We start from the raw sequence: 13,875 nt of genomic DNA on the forward strand, positions 1-13,875 counted from the left end.
ATATTTTAATATGAGAAATACTTTGGCAACTTGAAAAACACTTTTAACTAGTTTTATCCACGAGTTTTATTTTCTTGTACTTGCACTGTTAATGTTGTGAAAAGAATAGTTGGGCAGTTAAGCTAACATTGCTGGTATCTTCCAGTATTTTGATACTGCTTTATATTTGATGTTCTTTTAAAAGACTAATCTAATAAGCAGAATTTTAAGATTTTTTTCCTATTTGATTTCCTTTCTCTGCCCATATCCTAATTTCCAAAATCCTCCTTTCCTAAAGATTAGGGTGTTTTTATTAAGAAATTAACACATTTTGAATTGGCAACATCCCAGTTTGTGCTAGAATAGATGAGTATAGTCTTTAATCTACCTACCACTAATGTGAATCTTTGACCATTCTATAGCCTTAGTTATAAGGGTTCTGGGAGGGAAGTCCATGTGTGGGGTGGTGGGGGAACTGAGGTGGGGTTTTTGTTGTTGTTTTTTGTTTTTGTTTTTTAGCATGGCACTTTTTCAAACATTTTTCATGTGCTTAGGTACATCCAAGCAGAAGTCCAATTCCCTGCAGGTAGCAGATCAGGATGCATTGCCACCTTTTCACCCATACCAGCCTTTGGAGTGCATAGTAGAGGAGACCGAAGGCAAGCTGAATGAGCTGGGACAAAGAATTAGTGCTATTGAAAAAGCACAGCTTAAGTCATTGGAGTTAATTCAAGGTGAACCTCTGAACAAAGATAAGATAGAAGAACTTAAAAAGAACAGAGAAGAGCAAGTCCAGAAGAAGAAGAAAATACTGAAAGAACTGCAGAAAGTGGAAAGGCAGTTACAGATGAAAACGCAGCAGCAGTTTACCAAAGAATACTTGGAAACCAAAGGTCAGAAAGACTCAGTATCTCTCCACCAGCAGTTCTCTCATAGAGGAGTCTTCCCAGAAGGGGAAGGAGATGGTAGTCTCCCAGAGGATCACTTTTCAGAGTTACCTCAGGTTGACACAATCTTATTTAAAGATAATGATGTTGATGATGAGCAACAGTCTCCACCATCGGCAGAACACACTGATTTTGTCCCAGTCCAGCCTTTATCATCTCCACAGTGTAACTTTAACAGTGACTTAGGTTCTAATGGGACAGATTCTCTTGAACTTCAGAAAGTATCAGGTAACCATCAGATAATAGGACAGCCTCAGATTACTATTACTGGACACGATCAGGGGCTCTTAGTTCAAGAACCAGATGGACTGATGGTTGCAACTCCAGCCCAGACGCTTACCGACACTCTTGATGACCTGATAGCAGGTGGGTTAAGAAATGTATCTGTAATAATTTCTCTTTAATCTGTGTGCTCAACTTCTTTACACGACCCTCCAGAAACACTGACTTTGTACTTCTCCATTTCAGAACTATCTTTGTAAAATTACTTATTTCTTGAGGTGTTTTAGACGTGAATTTAACTAAACAACACTAACACACAAAAGTGTGTTTTCTCTTTTTTTTTTTTTTTTATTTATTTTTTTATTTGCAAAGGCAAAGAAAGATGCTATGATCCTTTATTTTAGACCTTTGGTATCAAAATCACCCTGTGTTGTCTTGGGTAGGACATCTCAAGGTAGAATTTCTTTGTAGGCCTTAGATATATTCACATAAGATTAAAATTAAATTTTCCTGCTAGTGATTTTCATGTTTGGAAATCATAATTCTAAATCACATTGCTTTTTCTTTATAATTCTATTAGATCAATATAAATATATCCAATAAAAGAGACTTTCAGAGAAAACAAGCATTCCATGTTACAGTATTTGTGGTTAGATTTCAAGTACATTAAAATTATTGTCAACTTGATGATGATTGGGAGATTGGGGTTTTTATATTAACTATCTTGATGAAAGCACACAGATACACCACACATATGTGCACAAAAAGGAAAAAGAAAAGGCCTGATAACCTTAAAGTACATGTTTCTGTTTATTGTTGTGTGGAAAAATTACAACTAGATATGAAATGAGGTGCACAAGTTTACTTTCCCTTTCATTGTCCTTGCAGCAGTGGGAAAACAGTGCAATTAATCATTTACCTTCCTAAAGATGGCTGGTGAATGTATCACCTCCATGAGAGCCCAGTTCAGAAATGCAGCCAGAATGGCTGTTGACAGTGGATGAAGACCAAGAACTAAGATGTAGCTGGAGTGATATTCAAAGGCAGGCCAGTCCTCTGTCTCTTGATTGCAACATTTTTTTCCTGATTGTTGTCTGTTTCCTCTTGTCATATTCTCTTCCCTCCTCCCATCCCAATTATGCTATCCCAATTTCCTTTCTTCTTTTGTGAGCTTTTAGTCTTCCTAATCTTTACTGATCTTTAACAATGTGGAATAAGATGACTTAAATCAGGAATTTTATTGGGCATGTGTATGACTTCCAATGGTAATAGAATTGTAATACTGCCTGTGAGTCTCCTCTGATATGTGGTAGGTATCACTGTGCAGAGGAGGAGTATCTTAGTTTCTGTAAAGAAATTAAAATGCTGGGAAATATTTTTAAGGAATTCGTTTACTTTAGATTTTTATCTCTTCAGCTCATAGCCATTTAACTCAAACTAACTTTATGTCATTAGTATTGAGAGTTTTTATAAACTATGAATAAACACTTACACTTCATTTATAGTTCAATTTTATAATCTGGGTAATAGCAAATACTGGAGTGTGAAGTATGATTATGAATAGTAATAATGAAATAATGGTAACCTGAGAGTAGTATTTTTAAGAGGGTTCTATAAATAGATTATAATACTCCTGGAAATTAAGTACTCAGTTTGCAGTTATGAAACCGACATTACTGATCAGTCTAGTTTTGTTGTAACTTAGGACCTTTTTTTAAATTTATTTTTTTAAAGAGTGTAAAAATAGCTCTAAAGGGAACCTATAGGTTGGATAGTTCTTGTAGGGGAGGGCAAATTCTATTTACTGAAGTATTTGTTAAATTGAAGTGGTCTTTTATAAATTTCACATGAAATTTTTAAAAATTGGTTTAGAAAACCTTTAAATTATATACAATGTTAATATAAACTAAGAAAATTTGATTCTGTTAAATATTAATGTTTAGTGACAGTTGCCCTACCATTTTGTACAGTATTCTTCTATTAATAAGTTTCAACTTATAAATCAGCCAGTAAGTACAAAAATTATCTTCATATAAAAATTTTCCATTTTTATGAAGGTTACCTACCTGTTTTAAAATACATAGCAATAATTATGCACTGATGGACAGTGACTGCATTGGGGTATGGGTGGGGACTTGATAATATGGGTAAATGTAGTAAGCATATTGTTTTTTCATGTGAAACCTCCATAAGAGTGTATATCAATCATACCTTAATAAAAAATTTAAAATAAAATAAAATACATAGCAATAATTAGACTTTCTTTGTTCAAGATAATGACCTGTCTCACTTAAAGTTAAATATGATTTTGTTAAGTCCAAGCTTTTTAATTTTCTTAATTGAAGATGAAAGAAATTAGACAAGGATGAATTGTACAGTTGTATGATATATTAATATGTCAGTAGGATGATAGGTCAGGCCAAAGATATAATTAATTTTACCTAAATTAAATGTTTCTCATCCCAAATATTTAGTAAAAGAGAATACTGTACATCTCATAATTTTGCTTTAGAGAATATCTATATATACTAGTAATACATTTCACTCTTTAAATAAAAGAGTATTTTTTCTTTATTGCTGTTCTGTCAAAATATTTGTCATGGTAACGAGTTGGTTAGATTAATAATGTGACTGATTAGCTGACTTAGTATTTTAGTATATATTCATATATGTGTCATACTTGATATAATCTCAGACAGAATGTATTTAAACTCTTGATTGGGAGCAAGGTTCTTCAGGTTCTTTTCTTTTGAAAGTAAGGGTTGGACTTTTAGAAGTTATCATAATAGCAAGTTAATCTCAATTCAAATGTCTAGAACTAAAGTCTGGAAAAGTAAAACAGTTTGAAGAAGTTGAAAAAAACTCTGACCATTGAGCAGTTCTAGAAACATCTAGTAAAAATTTCATTATTAATATATAAGGAAGATTGGTTAAAAATCAACTAATATCAATTTATTCAGCACTTAACATGCACCAGACTCCATGCTAAGTGCTTTATACACATTATCTCATGGGCTATTTGTAATAATCCTTTAAAATATGTCCTTTTCCCACCTCTGTTTTTCTGTTGAAAAACTGAGGCTTTATGGAAATTAAGTCACTAGTAAGTGCCAAGATTCTAACTCAATTTTCATCCAGGTTTAAGAACCTTAGATGTAACATGTATGCATCTGATTCAACTTGAAGTTTGGAATTGATCTTAAAGATACTGTTATTTCTTTAGACTTCTAAATTCTATTAAGTAATAATTTCCCTCATTTTTATATTAAGATTTTACTTGCATGTGAGATTTAATATAGTTCTGTGAGTTTAATGCATTGTTACTATTGTTGGCACCTTAATAGGCCCTCTTAAGACAAATTCCAATTCAAAATACCTTGCTTTCATCGTAGGCTTAAGAGTAAAAAAAGTAATTAGGAAATCCTCTTATTTTTTAGGGAATTTATAATAAAATATCTTCCTTTACTATATTTTTTACTTTCATTTTTTATTATTTAGAAAATTAAATAATTTTTCTAATAGATGTTAATATTTCATTATGTGGAACTATTTAATAAAGTTACTATTATATAAAACATTATATGATGTAATTTCTTAAAGCCTGAACAGCATAGTTTATGTACACCATGTATCTGAGATTTTTATATAGTAAGGTTTATTATTATCTTTCATATTGCCTACAAAACTAGCTTAAATTTCATAAAGTATTAAGTAGAATGTTGAACTTAGTTCTTCTCCCATTTTAGGATAGTGTGTTCATTTAATTTGAATTATATGCTGACTTTTGTGGTAGTAATCAAATGAATGATCTATCAATCATTTTCAGGGACATTTCATTCAGAGGTAGGAAATGTTTTAGGATTGATGAAAATACAGTCCTGGTATAATTTTATCTTAATAAATTAAAAAATTATTCCATCTGTGTGTTTTAAATCTTTGCTACTTTCTAGTTTTATCTTCATAACATTTTGTATGTAATTAATCCTGTTAAAGTCACACATCTATGGAATGTTTCTGATTGTCATTACTGCAAGGAGGAAAAAATGTTTTAGGATAATTTTGTACAAAAATGTACAATAATGGATGTAACAACACATTTTTGGTAATCGAGCTGTTAAATGCACAAAAGTATTTTTTAAAAGCCAACTCTGTAAAGAAGTCTCATAGGATCACCTTCTGGCATAGAACTCTAATCAACTATTTAAAAAATTTTAAATATCTGTTTCATAATAACAAAAAGATAACATGAATAAAAATTAATGGTAGAAAAGTAGTTCTTTAGTAAGGCATATGTTAATAATTATGAGACCACTGTTAAAATCTTACTACAAAGGTGATATATAGTGTCTTTAGTGTCTTATTGTCTTATTTTTTGGAGCTGTTTTCTAAACATATCAGCTAATTTGAAGGAGTGTAGCAAAATACTTTGTGCTTTTAGTTCATTGGATGAAAAAATTTTTTTAACTTTATTTACATGTGCATGTTCTTACAAATGAAACAAATTATAATAGTCATTCCTATTTGTAATCATATAGTTGGATTATGCATGTTTATATGGTGACAGAAGCTATAGAAATTCATATTGCCAAGATTATTTTTATATACATTGATGGGGAAGAGAGGACAGTTCATGTAGAAATATATCTGAACATCGTAAAATTTGTTATTTAAAGTACCATGCTAACAGTCACTCACACTTGCTATAAGCAGTATCCTTAATTGGGATCCAGTCATACCCACTTTCTAGAGAGAAAACATTCTCCACAATCCTCCTTATATTTGCAGTGTTCAAAATGCTTACATTTTCCTTTAAGACCTATATGTTTTTTACTGACTTTTAGTCTGGGTGATAATAAGTTACTACTATCAACTGAAGCTTTATATTTTCCTATAATATTGATAATTATATGTTCTTTCTGAATTTTCCTTGAATGAGTGGTAATGTTTTTATTTTTCAATACAGTGAATAACAACACTGGAAATCATAAATTATCTGATAATTCCATTTATTGAGCACTTACCATGTGCCAAACCATTGTATTAAATGCTTTTTATACATTATCTCAGGGACAACTCACAACATCCCTCTGAGATAGGTCCTATCTGCCTATGGGGGAAAAAAAACTCTAATAAAACATAAGAAATGGTCAAAGACATAAGATACAATTTTAATAAACTCAGTTCTCAAACTCAGTTAATCTCAGATTTTGAGATCCCAAATAAAACTTCCATTTTTCATTTTTAAAATGGTTTGATTTTCAGACATTGAAGCAAATTTTCAAAGTGAATAATGAATTTAAAAAAACATACTGTCTGCCTATGTGAAAAAATATTCTAACTCATTCTTCACCCTCTTTTCTTTTTTTGCATTGTCCTCAGGACATTTTTCTCTAATTGTCTCTTACAAACTAAGACATAAAATGCCTTTTTTAATTGAAAACTATTTTTTCCCTACTGACAGTGTAAAAGGCTATCATTTGTTGTATATGCACTAAATATCAGGCACCCTTATAAGTATTTTACCTACATTATCTCGAGTGACCTTTCCAATAGCCTTACAAGGCAGGTACTATTATTATCATCTCAGTTTACATGCAAGGAAAACTGAGGCTCTGAGAGGTTAAATTACTTGCCAAGGTCAGAAAGTCACTGCTGGAACTGGAATTCAAATGTATGTCCATCTGACTCCAAAGCTTGTGCTTTAATTACTACATTACATTACTGCTATAGAAGTTCCTATTTTCTGTGTTTTTCTGTACACAAATGACTTTATTCTTTTTAGTAGAATTTAGCAATATGAATATTGTTTTTCAGCTGTGAGTAGCAGAGTGCCCACTGGTTCAAACAGTTCCTCTCAGACCACAGAATGTCTTACATCTGAACCCTGTTCGCAGCCTCCAAGCAATGTGGCTTCCCAATCTGTGCCCCCTGTGTATCCTTCAGTTGACATTGATGCACATGTGAGTAGATTGCTTTGTCTAAACTTACCTTGCACATTTTGATTTTCTTTGTTTGGAAAAGAAAATTGTTTTTGTACATTCACAGTGAAAAAAATATTATTTGCTCTTCAATTGATAACCCTGTTGTAAAAAAAAAAAAAAATCCAGAGTATTTTTTTTTCCTCCTAGACTGAGAGCAACCATGACACAGCATTAACACTAGCTTGTGCCGGTGGTCATGAAGAACTTGTATCTGTACTCATTGCACGAGATGCTAAAATTGAGCACAGAGACAAAAAAGGTAAGAAAACGTCAGTAAGAAATAAAGTCTGAATGTGTTTACATCAGAAAAGTTTTCACTACTGATAAGTAGTTCCTAGACTATCTCAGTGAAAAGGTGGATAAGCATATTTTAGTGAGCAGTATCCATTATTTGTTAATCTTCAGAGCCAAACTGCTCTTCAGAAATTTTTTAATTAGACTGTAGATCATCAGGGAAATACAGCCAGTTGTGATTGTCTTTCTCCTTAATCTGAAAGTATGGCATGCAAAAGTATCACAGTTCATTAGAGGTATAAATTTTAAGCTTTGTTTGATTTAGCATTTCCTTTTTATCAGGTATTTATATGGGTTCTTCTCACAAATAAACTAGGATTTAGAGTAGTTTTATTTTAAATGGCTATCAGTATCTACCTCGAAGACCTTTTTATACTAAAACAATAGAGAATTGAAAACTGGCTTAATAAATAAAAAACACAGATGTGTTTGAGATTTTTACTTTATGATTTAGGTTTCACTCCACTGATCCTGGCAGCAACAGCAGGGCACGTGGGCGTTGTTGAAATCCTTTTGGATAAAGGTGGAGATATAGAAGCACAATCTGAACGAACAAAGGACACTCCACTTTCACTGGCATGTTCTGGTGGACGTCAGGAGGTGTGTGAATGTTAGTTTGTAAACACTTTGCATGTATTTTAAATATGTATACTTTAATAATTTATCTATATAAATAAAGCTTGCATGTGTTTTGGCATGTTCCATATACTAAGTTTAATGAGGATAATAAATGCTCTTGTAAGGAATCTATCTCTTTCTTGCCCTTTAGGCAAACTAAAAATTCTCTTTATCTTTACATTTTTAGGGCTAAATAAACCAAAATCTTAAATACTAAATGCAAAATGATCATTCTGTAATCGACAAATAGAAAGAGTAGCATCTTGTTGTTTCAGTGTAATTGGGATTTCAAAGCTCTGAATTCATTGTTATGAAATTGAATCCATTTCTCTCCTGTTGATATTTGAATATTTAGAGCCTAATTAAAACATCAGATATTTAGGCAAGGAAGTTATAGGTCCCATTGCTTTGTGCTTTCTTCATTAAAAGTTGAACCCTTGGGGTAAACTGGATTTCTCTGTTCATATTTTACTTTGTAGGTGGTAGACTTGCTGCTAGCACGAGGTGCAAATAAAGAACATAGGAATGTTTCTGATTATACACCCCTGAGTCTAGCTGCATCTGGAGGATATGTTAATATCATTAAGATTCTGCTTAATGCTGGGGCAGAGATTAATTCAAGGTATTTATCACCTGTTCATTTTTTTATTACACATGATTAGTGAATTATTGCTTTGAAAATAAGTGTCTTCCCCTAAATATTTGGACAATACCATTTTTAATTAAGAGTACTGAAGTTAGTTGCAAGGCCAACTGTTATTCTTATAATGTGCTTATAAGTAATCAAAGCTTATTTTAGCTAACATGGCTATTTTTAAAGAGGTGTCATTTCAGAAAGTACTTTGTTGTGTATAGTTGGAAATTTATAACCTCTAAATAGGCATTATGTTTTAAATTGTGAGATTTTCCTATTCCTAATTATTAGTCTAAACAAGTAAAATCTATTCATTGGTGTTAGAAACCTTTCTTTTTACTGAAACATTATCATCTTTTATGTTCTCTCTGCTTTTTAAAAAACAATAGGCAACGTATTATTTTAATTTTCTAACCACATTTCCCCCCTTAGGACTGGGAGTAAACTAGGTATTTCTCCCCTGATGTTGGCTGCAATGAATGGACATGTTCCTGCAGTGAAACTGCTGCTTGACATGGGTTCAGACATTAATGCCCAAATAGAGACCAATCGGAACACAGCTCTCACCTTAGCCTGTTTCCAAGGCCGAGCAGAAGTAGTAAGTTTGCTTCTGGACCGAAAAGCCAATGTTGAACATAGGGCAAAGGTAAGCATTGTATAACTTGTCAACTGCTAAGATATATTTCTAGTAGAAAGAGCGTGGCATTTTAACTCAAACTGAATGTGCTGTTTTAAATTGTCATAAATTAAAACTGATGCCCCAGTGCAGGATTGGGGAGTTGTGTCATACAGTTGTCAGTGACACATTCTTCCCATTCATGACTTTTATTAAGGACACTGAATAGAATCAGTACTTATTCCAACCTCAGTCTCAAGTGGCTCTCTGTTAATCCTCTAGTTTGCAATTTTTGAATATAGTAAGATATATGGTAGTAAGGTGTGGAGTCCTTTAATGTAGATTTTTTTAAGAGCTCTTTTAAGGAAGCCTCAATCAAAAAAAATTACTGCATTAGTGTGTCAGTATTTTGAATTTCTTTGCTTAGGACTGTTAAGTACTTTTAACCTGAGAAACATGTAGCTTATGTAGAGTTCTTTATAATCAGATAATGGACAATGTCGTAGTCATTTCAAATTGGAAAGGTTTGAATAAAAATCTTACAATTTTCTCCTTGGGTTTTATTAGTTGTATTTCCTAAACTTCAGTGCAACATTTACTTTTTTTTTTTAATCTAAGAAGTGAGAAAGTGTGATTTTCCCTCAGATTTTTCATCACACAACAAGAAATGAGCCTTTTGTGCTATGCAGTTTATCTTTTTGTTGTTACAGCTATTCAGTGTGGACCACTTATCTATTAGATCCCAGAGAGATCCTTATTGTACTGGAAATGGATGATACCAGTAGGAAATGTCTTTTGGCAAAATTGTTGGAGACTAATGAACAAAAGACACATAGTCATAAAATATATGAAGTGATATTTTAATCTATTTTACCCAAGTTTGAGTAGGATTGAAGGAATTTATCCTGAGTCATTTAGCAAACTGTATTCTTAGGTAGGTGTTAAAAAAGTTTTACAATTGAACGTTTTGCCATACTTAATTTTATTCATTTTTAATGTCTCCTGTGCAGAGAAGTTATTGTCTCATGTGTACATTTATAACATCATAGAAGTTGGGGCTTTTTTTTTTAGCATGAAATAGTATTGTCAGTGAATTCATTCTACCATGTCTAACTGAATCTAACAATTTTCACTTGCTCTTTGGTAAAATTCAAGACTGCATATTGCTTAGCTCTTCTGTGAGAGAAAATCGGAAATAGAATCCACTTACAAATCAATGTTTCAGTCTTTTTAAGAAATTATATTAATTTACTTGCATTTTTTGGTTTAAATAGACTGGTCTTACCCCCTTGATGGAAGCTGCTTCCGGAGGATATGCAGAGGTTGGAAGAGTTCTCCTTGATAAGGGAGCTGATGTCAATGCCCCCCCTGTGCCTTCCTCAAGGGATACTGCTCTAACAATAGCAGCTGATAAAGGTCACTACAAATTTTGTGAGCTCCTGATTAATAGGTGGGTGAATTTTATATTCGTGTGTAGAACTGCCTGTGACCCCTTTAATTTTTCAGAGCCTTTACAGTTAATAAAATTGTTTTACTTCGTTGACATTCTAAAGAACACATATTTTGCATATTCTGTCATAAAAGACAAATAGAGGAAATAGAAAAGTCAACCTCTTCTCACAGGAGACAGACTATATTAACATTCTTTGATTTTATAGAGGAGCCCATATTGATGTTCGTAACAAGAAGGGAAACACACCACTTTGGTTGGCATCCAATGGTGGTCATTTTGATGTGGTGCAATTGCTAGTTCAAGCAGGTGCTGATGTGGACGCAGCAGATAACCGGAAAATCACACCTCTTATGTCAGCATTCCGCAAGGTAATTTGATGTGAGGGAAAGAAAGATAAAATCTAATGCTTTTAAATGAATTCTAAGTTGAAAACATGTGAGAAAGATAAATAAATCTTTGAAAATTGACTTTATTTCCATATACAAATCATTGCTATCTTTCCACTGTCTTTGTGGCCAAATCTAAGAGCTTTATAGCAGTTCACCATAGGCAACTTTGTTGTTAAATCACTTATTGTCTTGACTCATTTTGTAATGCTTTATCTAAAACATGAAATTTAAGGACAGATATTATGTGCAGATGGATGTCTTCTCTACCTCAGGAGGAACAAAAATGATGAGACTCTTTCATAAAAAATTATTATACTTCCTAAATATATTAAGACTCACTTGTCTGCTATATTTAAAAAGGCTTCCCATTAAATTAAAATGAACTCTAAACTAGTTAACATGGCTTACAAAGCCCTGCATTATATGGCTAATGCCAGCCTCCATGGACCAGTCATTGATGCCACCGTTCCCCTTTGCTTCTACACTCAGCCACTGGCCTAGAAGGCACTCTGTTTTTAGCTGCCTGAGGGCTTTTGCATACTGGTTTTCTTTTCCTGAAACATTCTTTCCCTTACTTTTCACCTGGCTCACTTCTACCTGTCTTTAGCTCCTATTTTCAGTGTCACTTCTCAGAGAGTCCTTCCTTAATACCCAATCTGAAAAAGATTCTCTTGTTATCTTTTAAAGAACCCTATTATTTTCCTTACCTCAATTTGTAATTATACAAACATGTATTTACTTCTTAAACATCTATCTCCCCAACTTATAGAATGGAAGATCTATGAAGACCAAGATTCATGACTGTCTTTTTCACCACTGTTTATACCCAGTTGTTTAGCACAGTGCCTGACCATACTAGGAGGTCTCTAAATAGCCATTGAATGAGAGCAGTGTAAGTTATGTGTCTTAAAAGAAAATCTTAAAACATTTTATAGACTTAATTATTTTTTTCAATGTTTTTCTTTACTTTTAACTGAGGTATAATTAAGAGTGAAATGTATATACATCTAAGGTGCATAGTTTGAGTTTTGATGAATGCATACACCCATGTAACCTACACCCCAAAAATACATAAATTACTTCCATAATCCTAGAAAGTTCCATCATGCCCATTTTCAATTAATTCCCTGCCCCAGAGGCAACTACTTTTCTGATTGTCACCATCAGACCTTGAGGATGTGTTAGAACCTTTGTAGGAGGGGAAACCATGCAAATTTGGTTATGTTAAAATAGATAGACTTAATTACAGATCAGTCAGCCCCTAACAATAGCATTTAGAAAGTGCTTTATCCAGATTCAAATAATAGGACTCAGGTAAATGTTACAGCCTACCTTGTTTAGTTTAATAAGGTAGAGCTAAAATAATGCTTTGATATCTAGAATATCCTCATTGGTTTAGGACTAATTTCCCTTTTATACTGAGGTTCATTTCATATCACCAATTTTTACTTTATTAATAGATTTATTCTAGGAAATACTGTTTTCTACAAAAGTTCTACTTTCATTGGGAATGAGCAGATTAAATTTAGGAGAAATACCTGAGTGTGTTGTTCTTATTTTTAAGTTTAGTAAACTGTCTGGAAGTATTACTATACATTTTATTCTTGAGTTTCTAAATATATGGGCAAATTTTCAAGGAATTCTTTTGTGTATTTTGTTGTATTCCTTAGGCTCATGTAAAAGTTGTTCAATATTTGGTGAAGGAAGTCAATCAGTTCCCTTCTGATATAGAATGCATGAGATACATAGCAACAATTACAGATAAGGTAGGTTGAATATGCTATTGAAGCACATTTTTGTTCTTTGTGAAATTATATGCCAAAGTGTACGATTACCAACATGTTCTTTTTGTCCTCTGTGAGACTGCTGTTCTGATCTTCCTGTGCTTTAGTTTCTTCATTTGCAAATGAAGAATGGGTATAATTCTTTTGATAAATTATTTTGAGATTTCCTTCCTATTATGGACCATAATTAAAATGACAGCAGTTAAAGTTTATTAACTAGATTATTAGCCTAATTAGGAAGTTTGCTAAGAAAACATAATCTTTTTAGGAAATGGTGCCTTATTTTGATGAAAGATTGATAAATGATTAGACTCAAAGGGTAGCTCAAAATAGTGTAGTGAATTTTCAGTTGTTTGACCTTTAAGTCCTGAACTTTGGTGTCCTCATCAGCTCAAGTTTTAGACGGCCTGTTTAAGTTATGTGCTCCTTTATTTATACAGTTTCATTTTCCACTATAGGAACTGTTGAAAAAATGTCACCAGTGTGTTGAGACAATTGTGAAGGCTAAAGACCAGCAGGCTGCAGAAGCAAATAAGAATGCAAGTATTCTTTTAAAGGAACTTGACCTGGAAAAGGTGAGTGGGAAAAATAATTTTTCTTATTAAAAATTATTGAAAATCTGCTAGAATAGATTTGCTCCTATATGACCAATAATCTTAACAAAATCTCTTTCAAAGGAAATGATTAACAGATTATCAAACCACCATCCATTTTTTTTAATTTTTACCTATTGTTCATAAAAAAAATTGAGTCATATAAGTGGGGACTGGTTTTTGAGCAGATAACAATTTACTGCATGACATTACTTCTTAAATGGTTTTAAATTAGTTGAGAAGAAATTCAGTAAAACATTGGAAGTTTTTTGTTTACTGTTATATCTGTGATAGAAGTGCTTGATTACATCCTCAAAACTAAATGTCTAGTATCCTAGTATGTGTGGTATAATGGGAAAAGTTTA

The 13,875-nt window shown here is 32.5% G+C and overlaps 1 protein-coding gene across 3 annotated transcripts in view; it reads left to right on the forward strand.

Moving 5' to 3' along the window:
- ANKHD1 (ankyrin repeat and KH domain containing 1) overlaps positions 1-13,875 on the forward strand; it is a 120,797-nt gene that overhangs the window by 91,671 nt on the left and 15,251 nt on the right. For all 3 annotated transcript variants that reach the window (XM_036896389.2, XM_036896407.2, XM_036896397.2), the window contains 10 exons: positions 534-1,292; positions 6,963-7,108; positions 7,277-7,388; positions 7,878-8,023; positions 8,521-8,663; positions 9,108-9,321; positions 10,566-10,741; positions 10,950-11,112; positions 12,804-12,899; positions 13,376-13,492. In XM_036896389.2, coding sequence (XP_036752284.2) covers positions 534-1,292; positions 6,963-7,108; positions 7,277-7,388; positions 7,878-8,023; positions 8,521-8,663; positions 9,108-9,321; positions 10,566-10,741; positions 10,950-11,112; positions 12,804-12,899; positions 13,376-13,492 — 2,072 coding nt within the window. The remainder of the gene's footprint in view (positions 1-533; positions 1,293-6,962; positions 7,109-7,276; positions 7,389-7,877; positions 8,024-8,520; positions 8,664-9,107; positions 9,322-10,565; positions 10,742-10,949; positions 11,113-12,803; positions 12,900-13,375; positions 13,493-13,875) is intronic.

This window comes from Manis pentadactyla, chromosome 13 (genome assembly GCF_030020395.1).
Source record: "Manis pentadactyla isolate mManPen7 chromosome 13, mManPen7.hap1, whole genome shotgun sequence".
NCBI lineage: Eukaryota > Metazoa > Chordata > Mammalia > Pholidota > Manidae > Manis > Manis pentadactyla.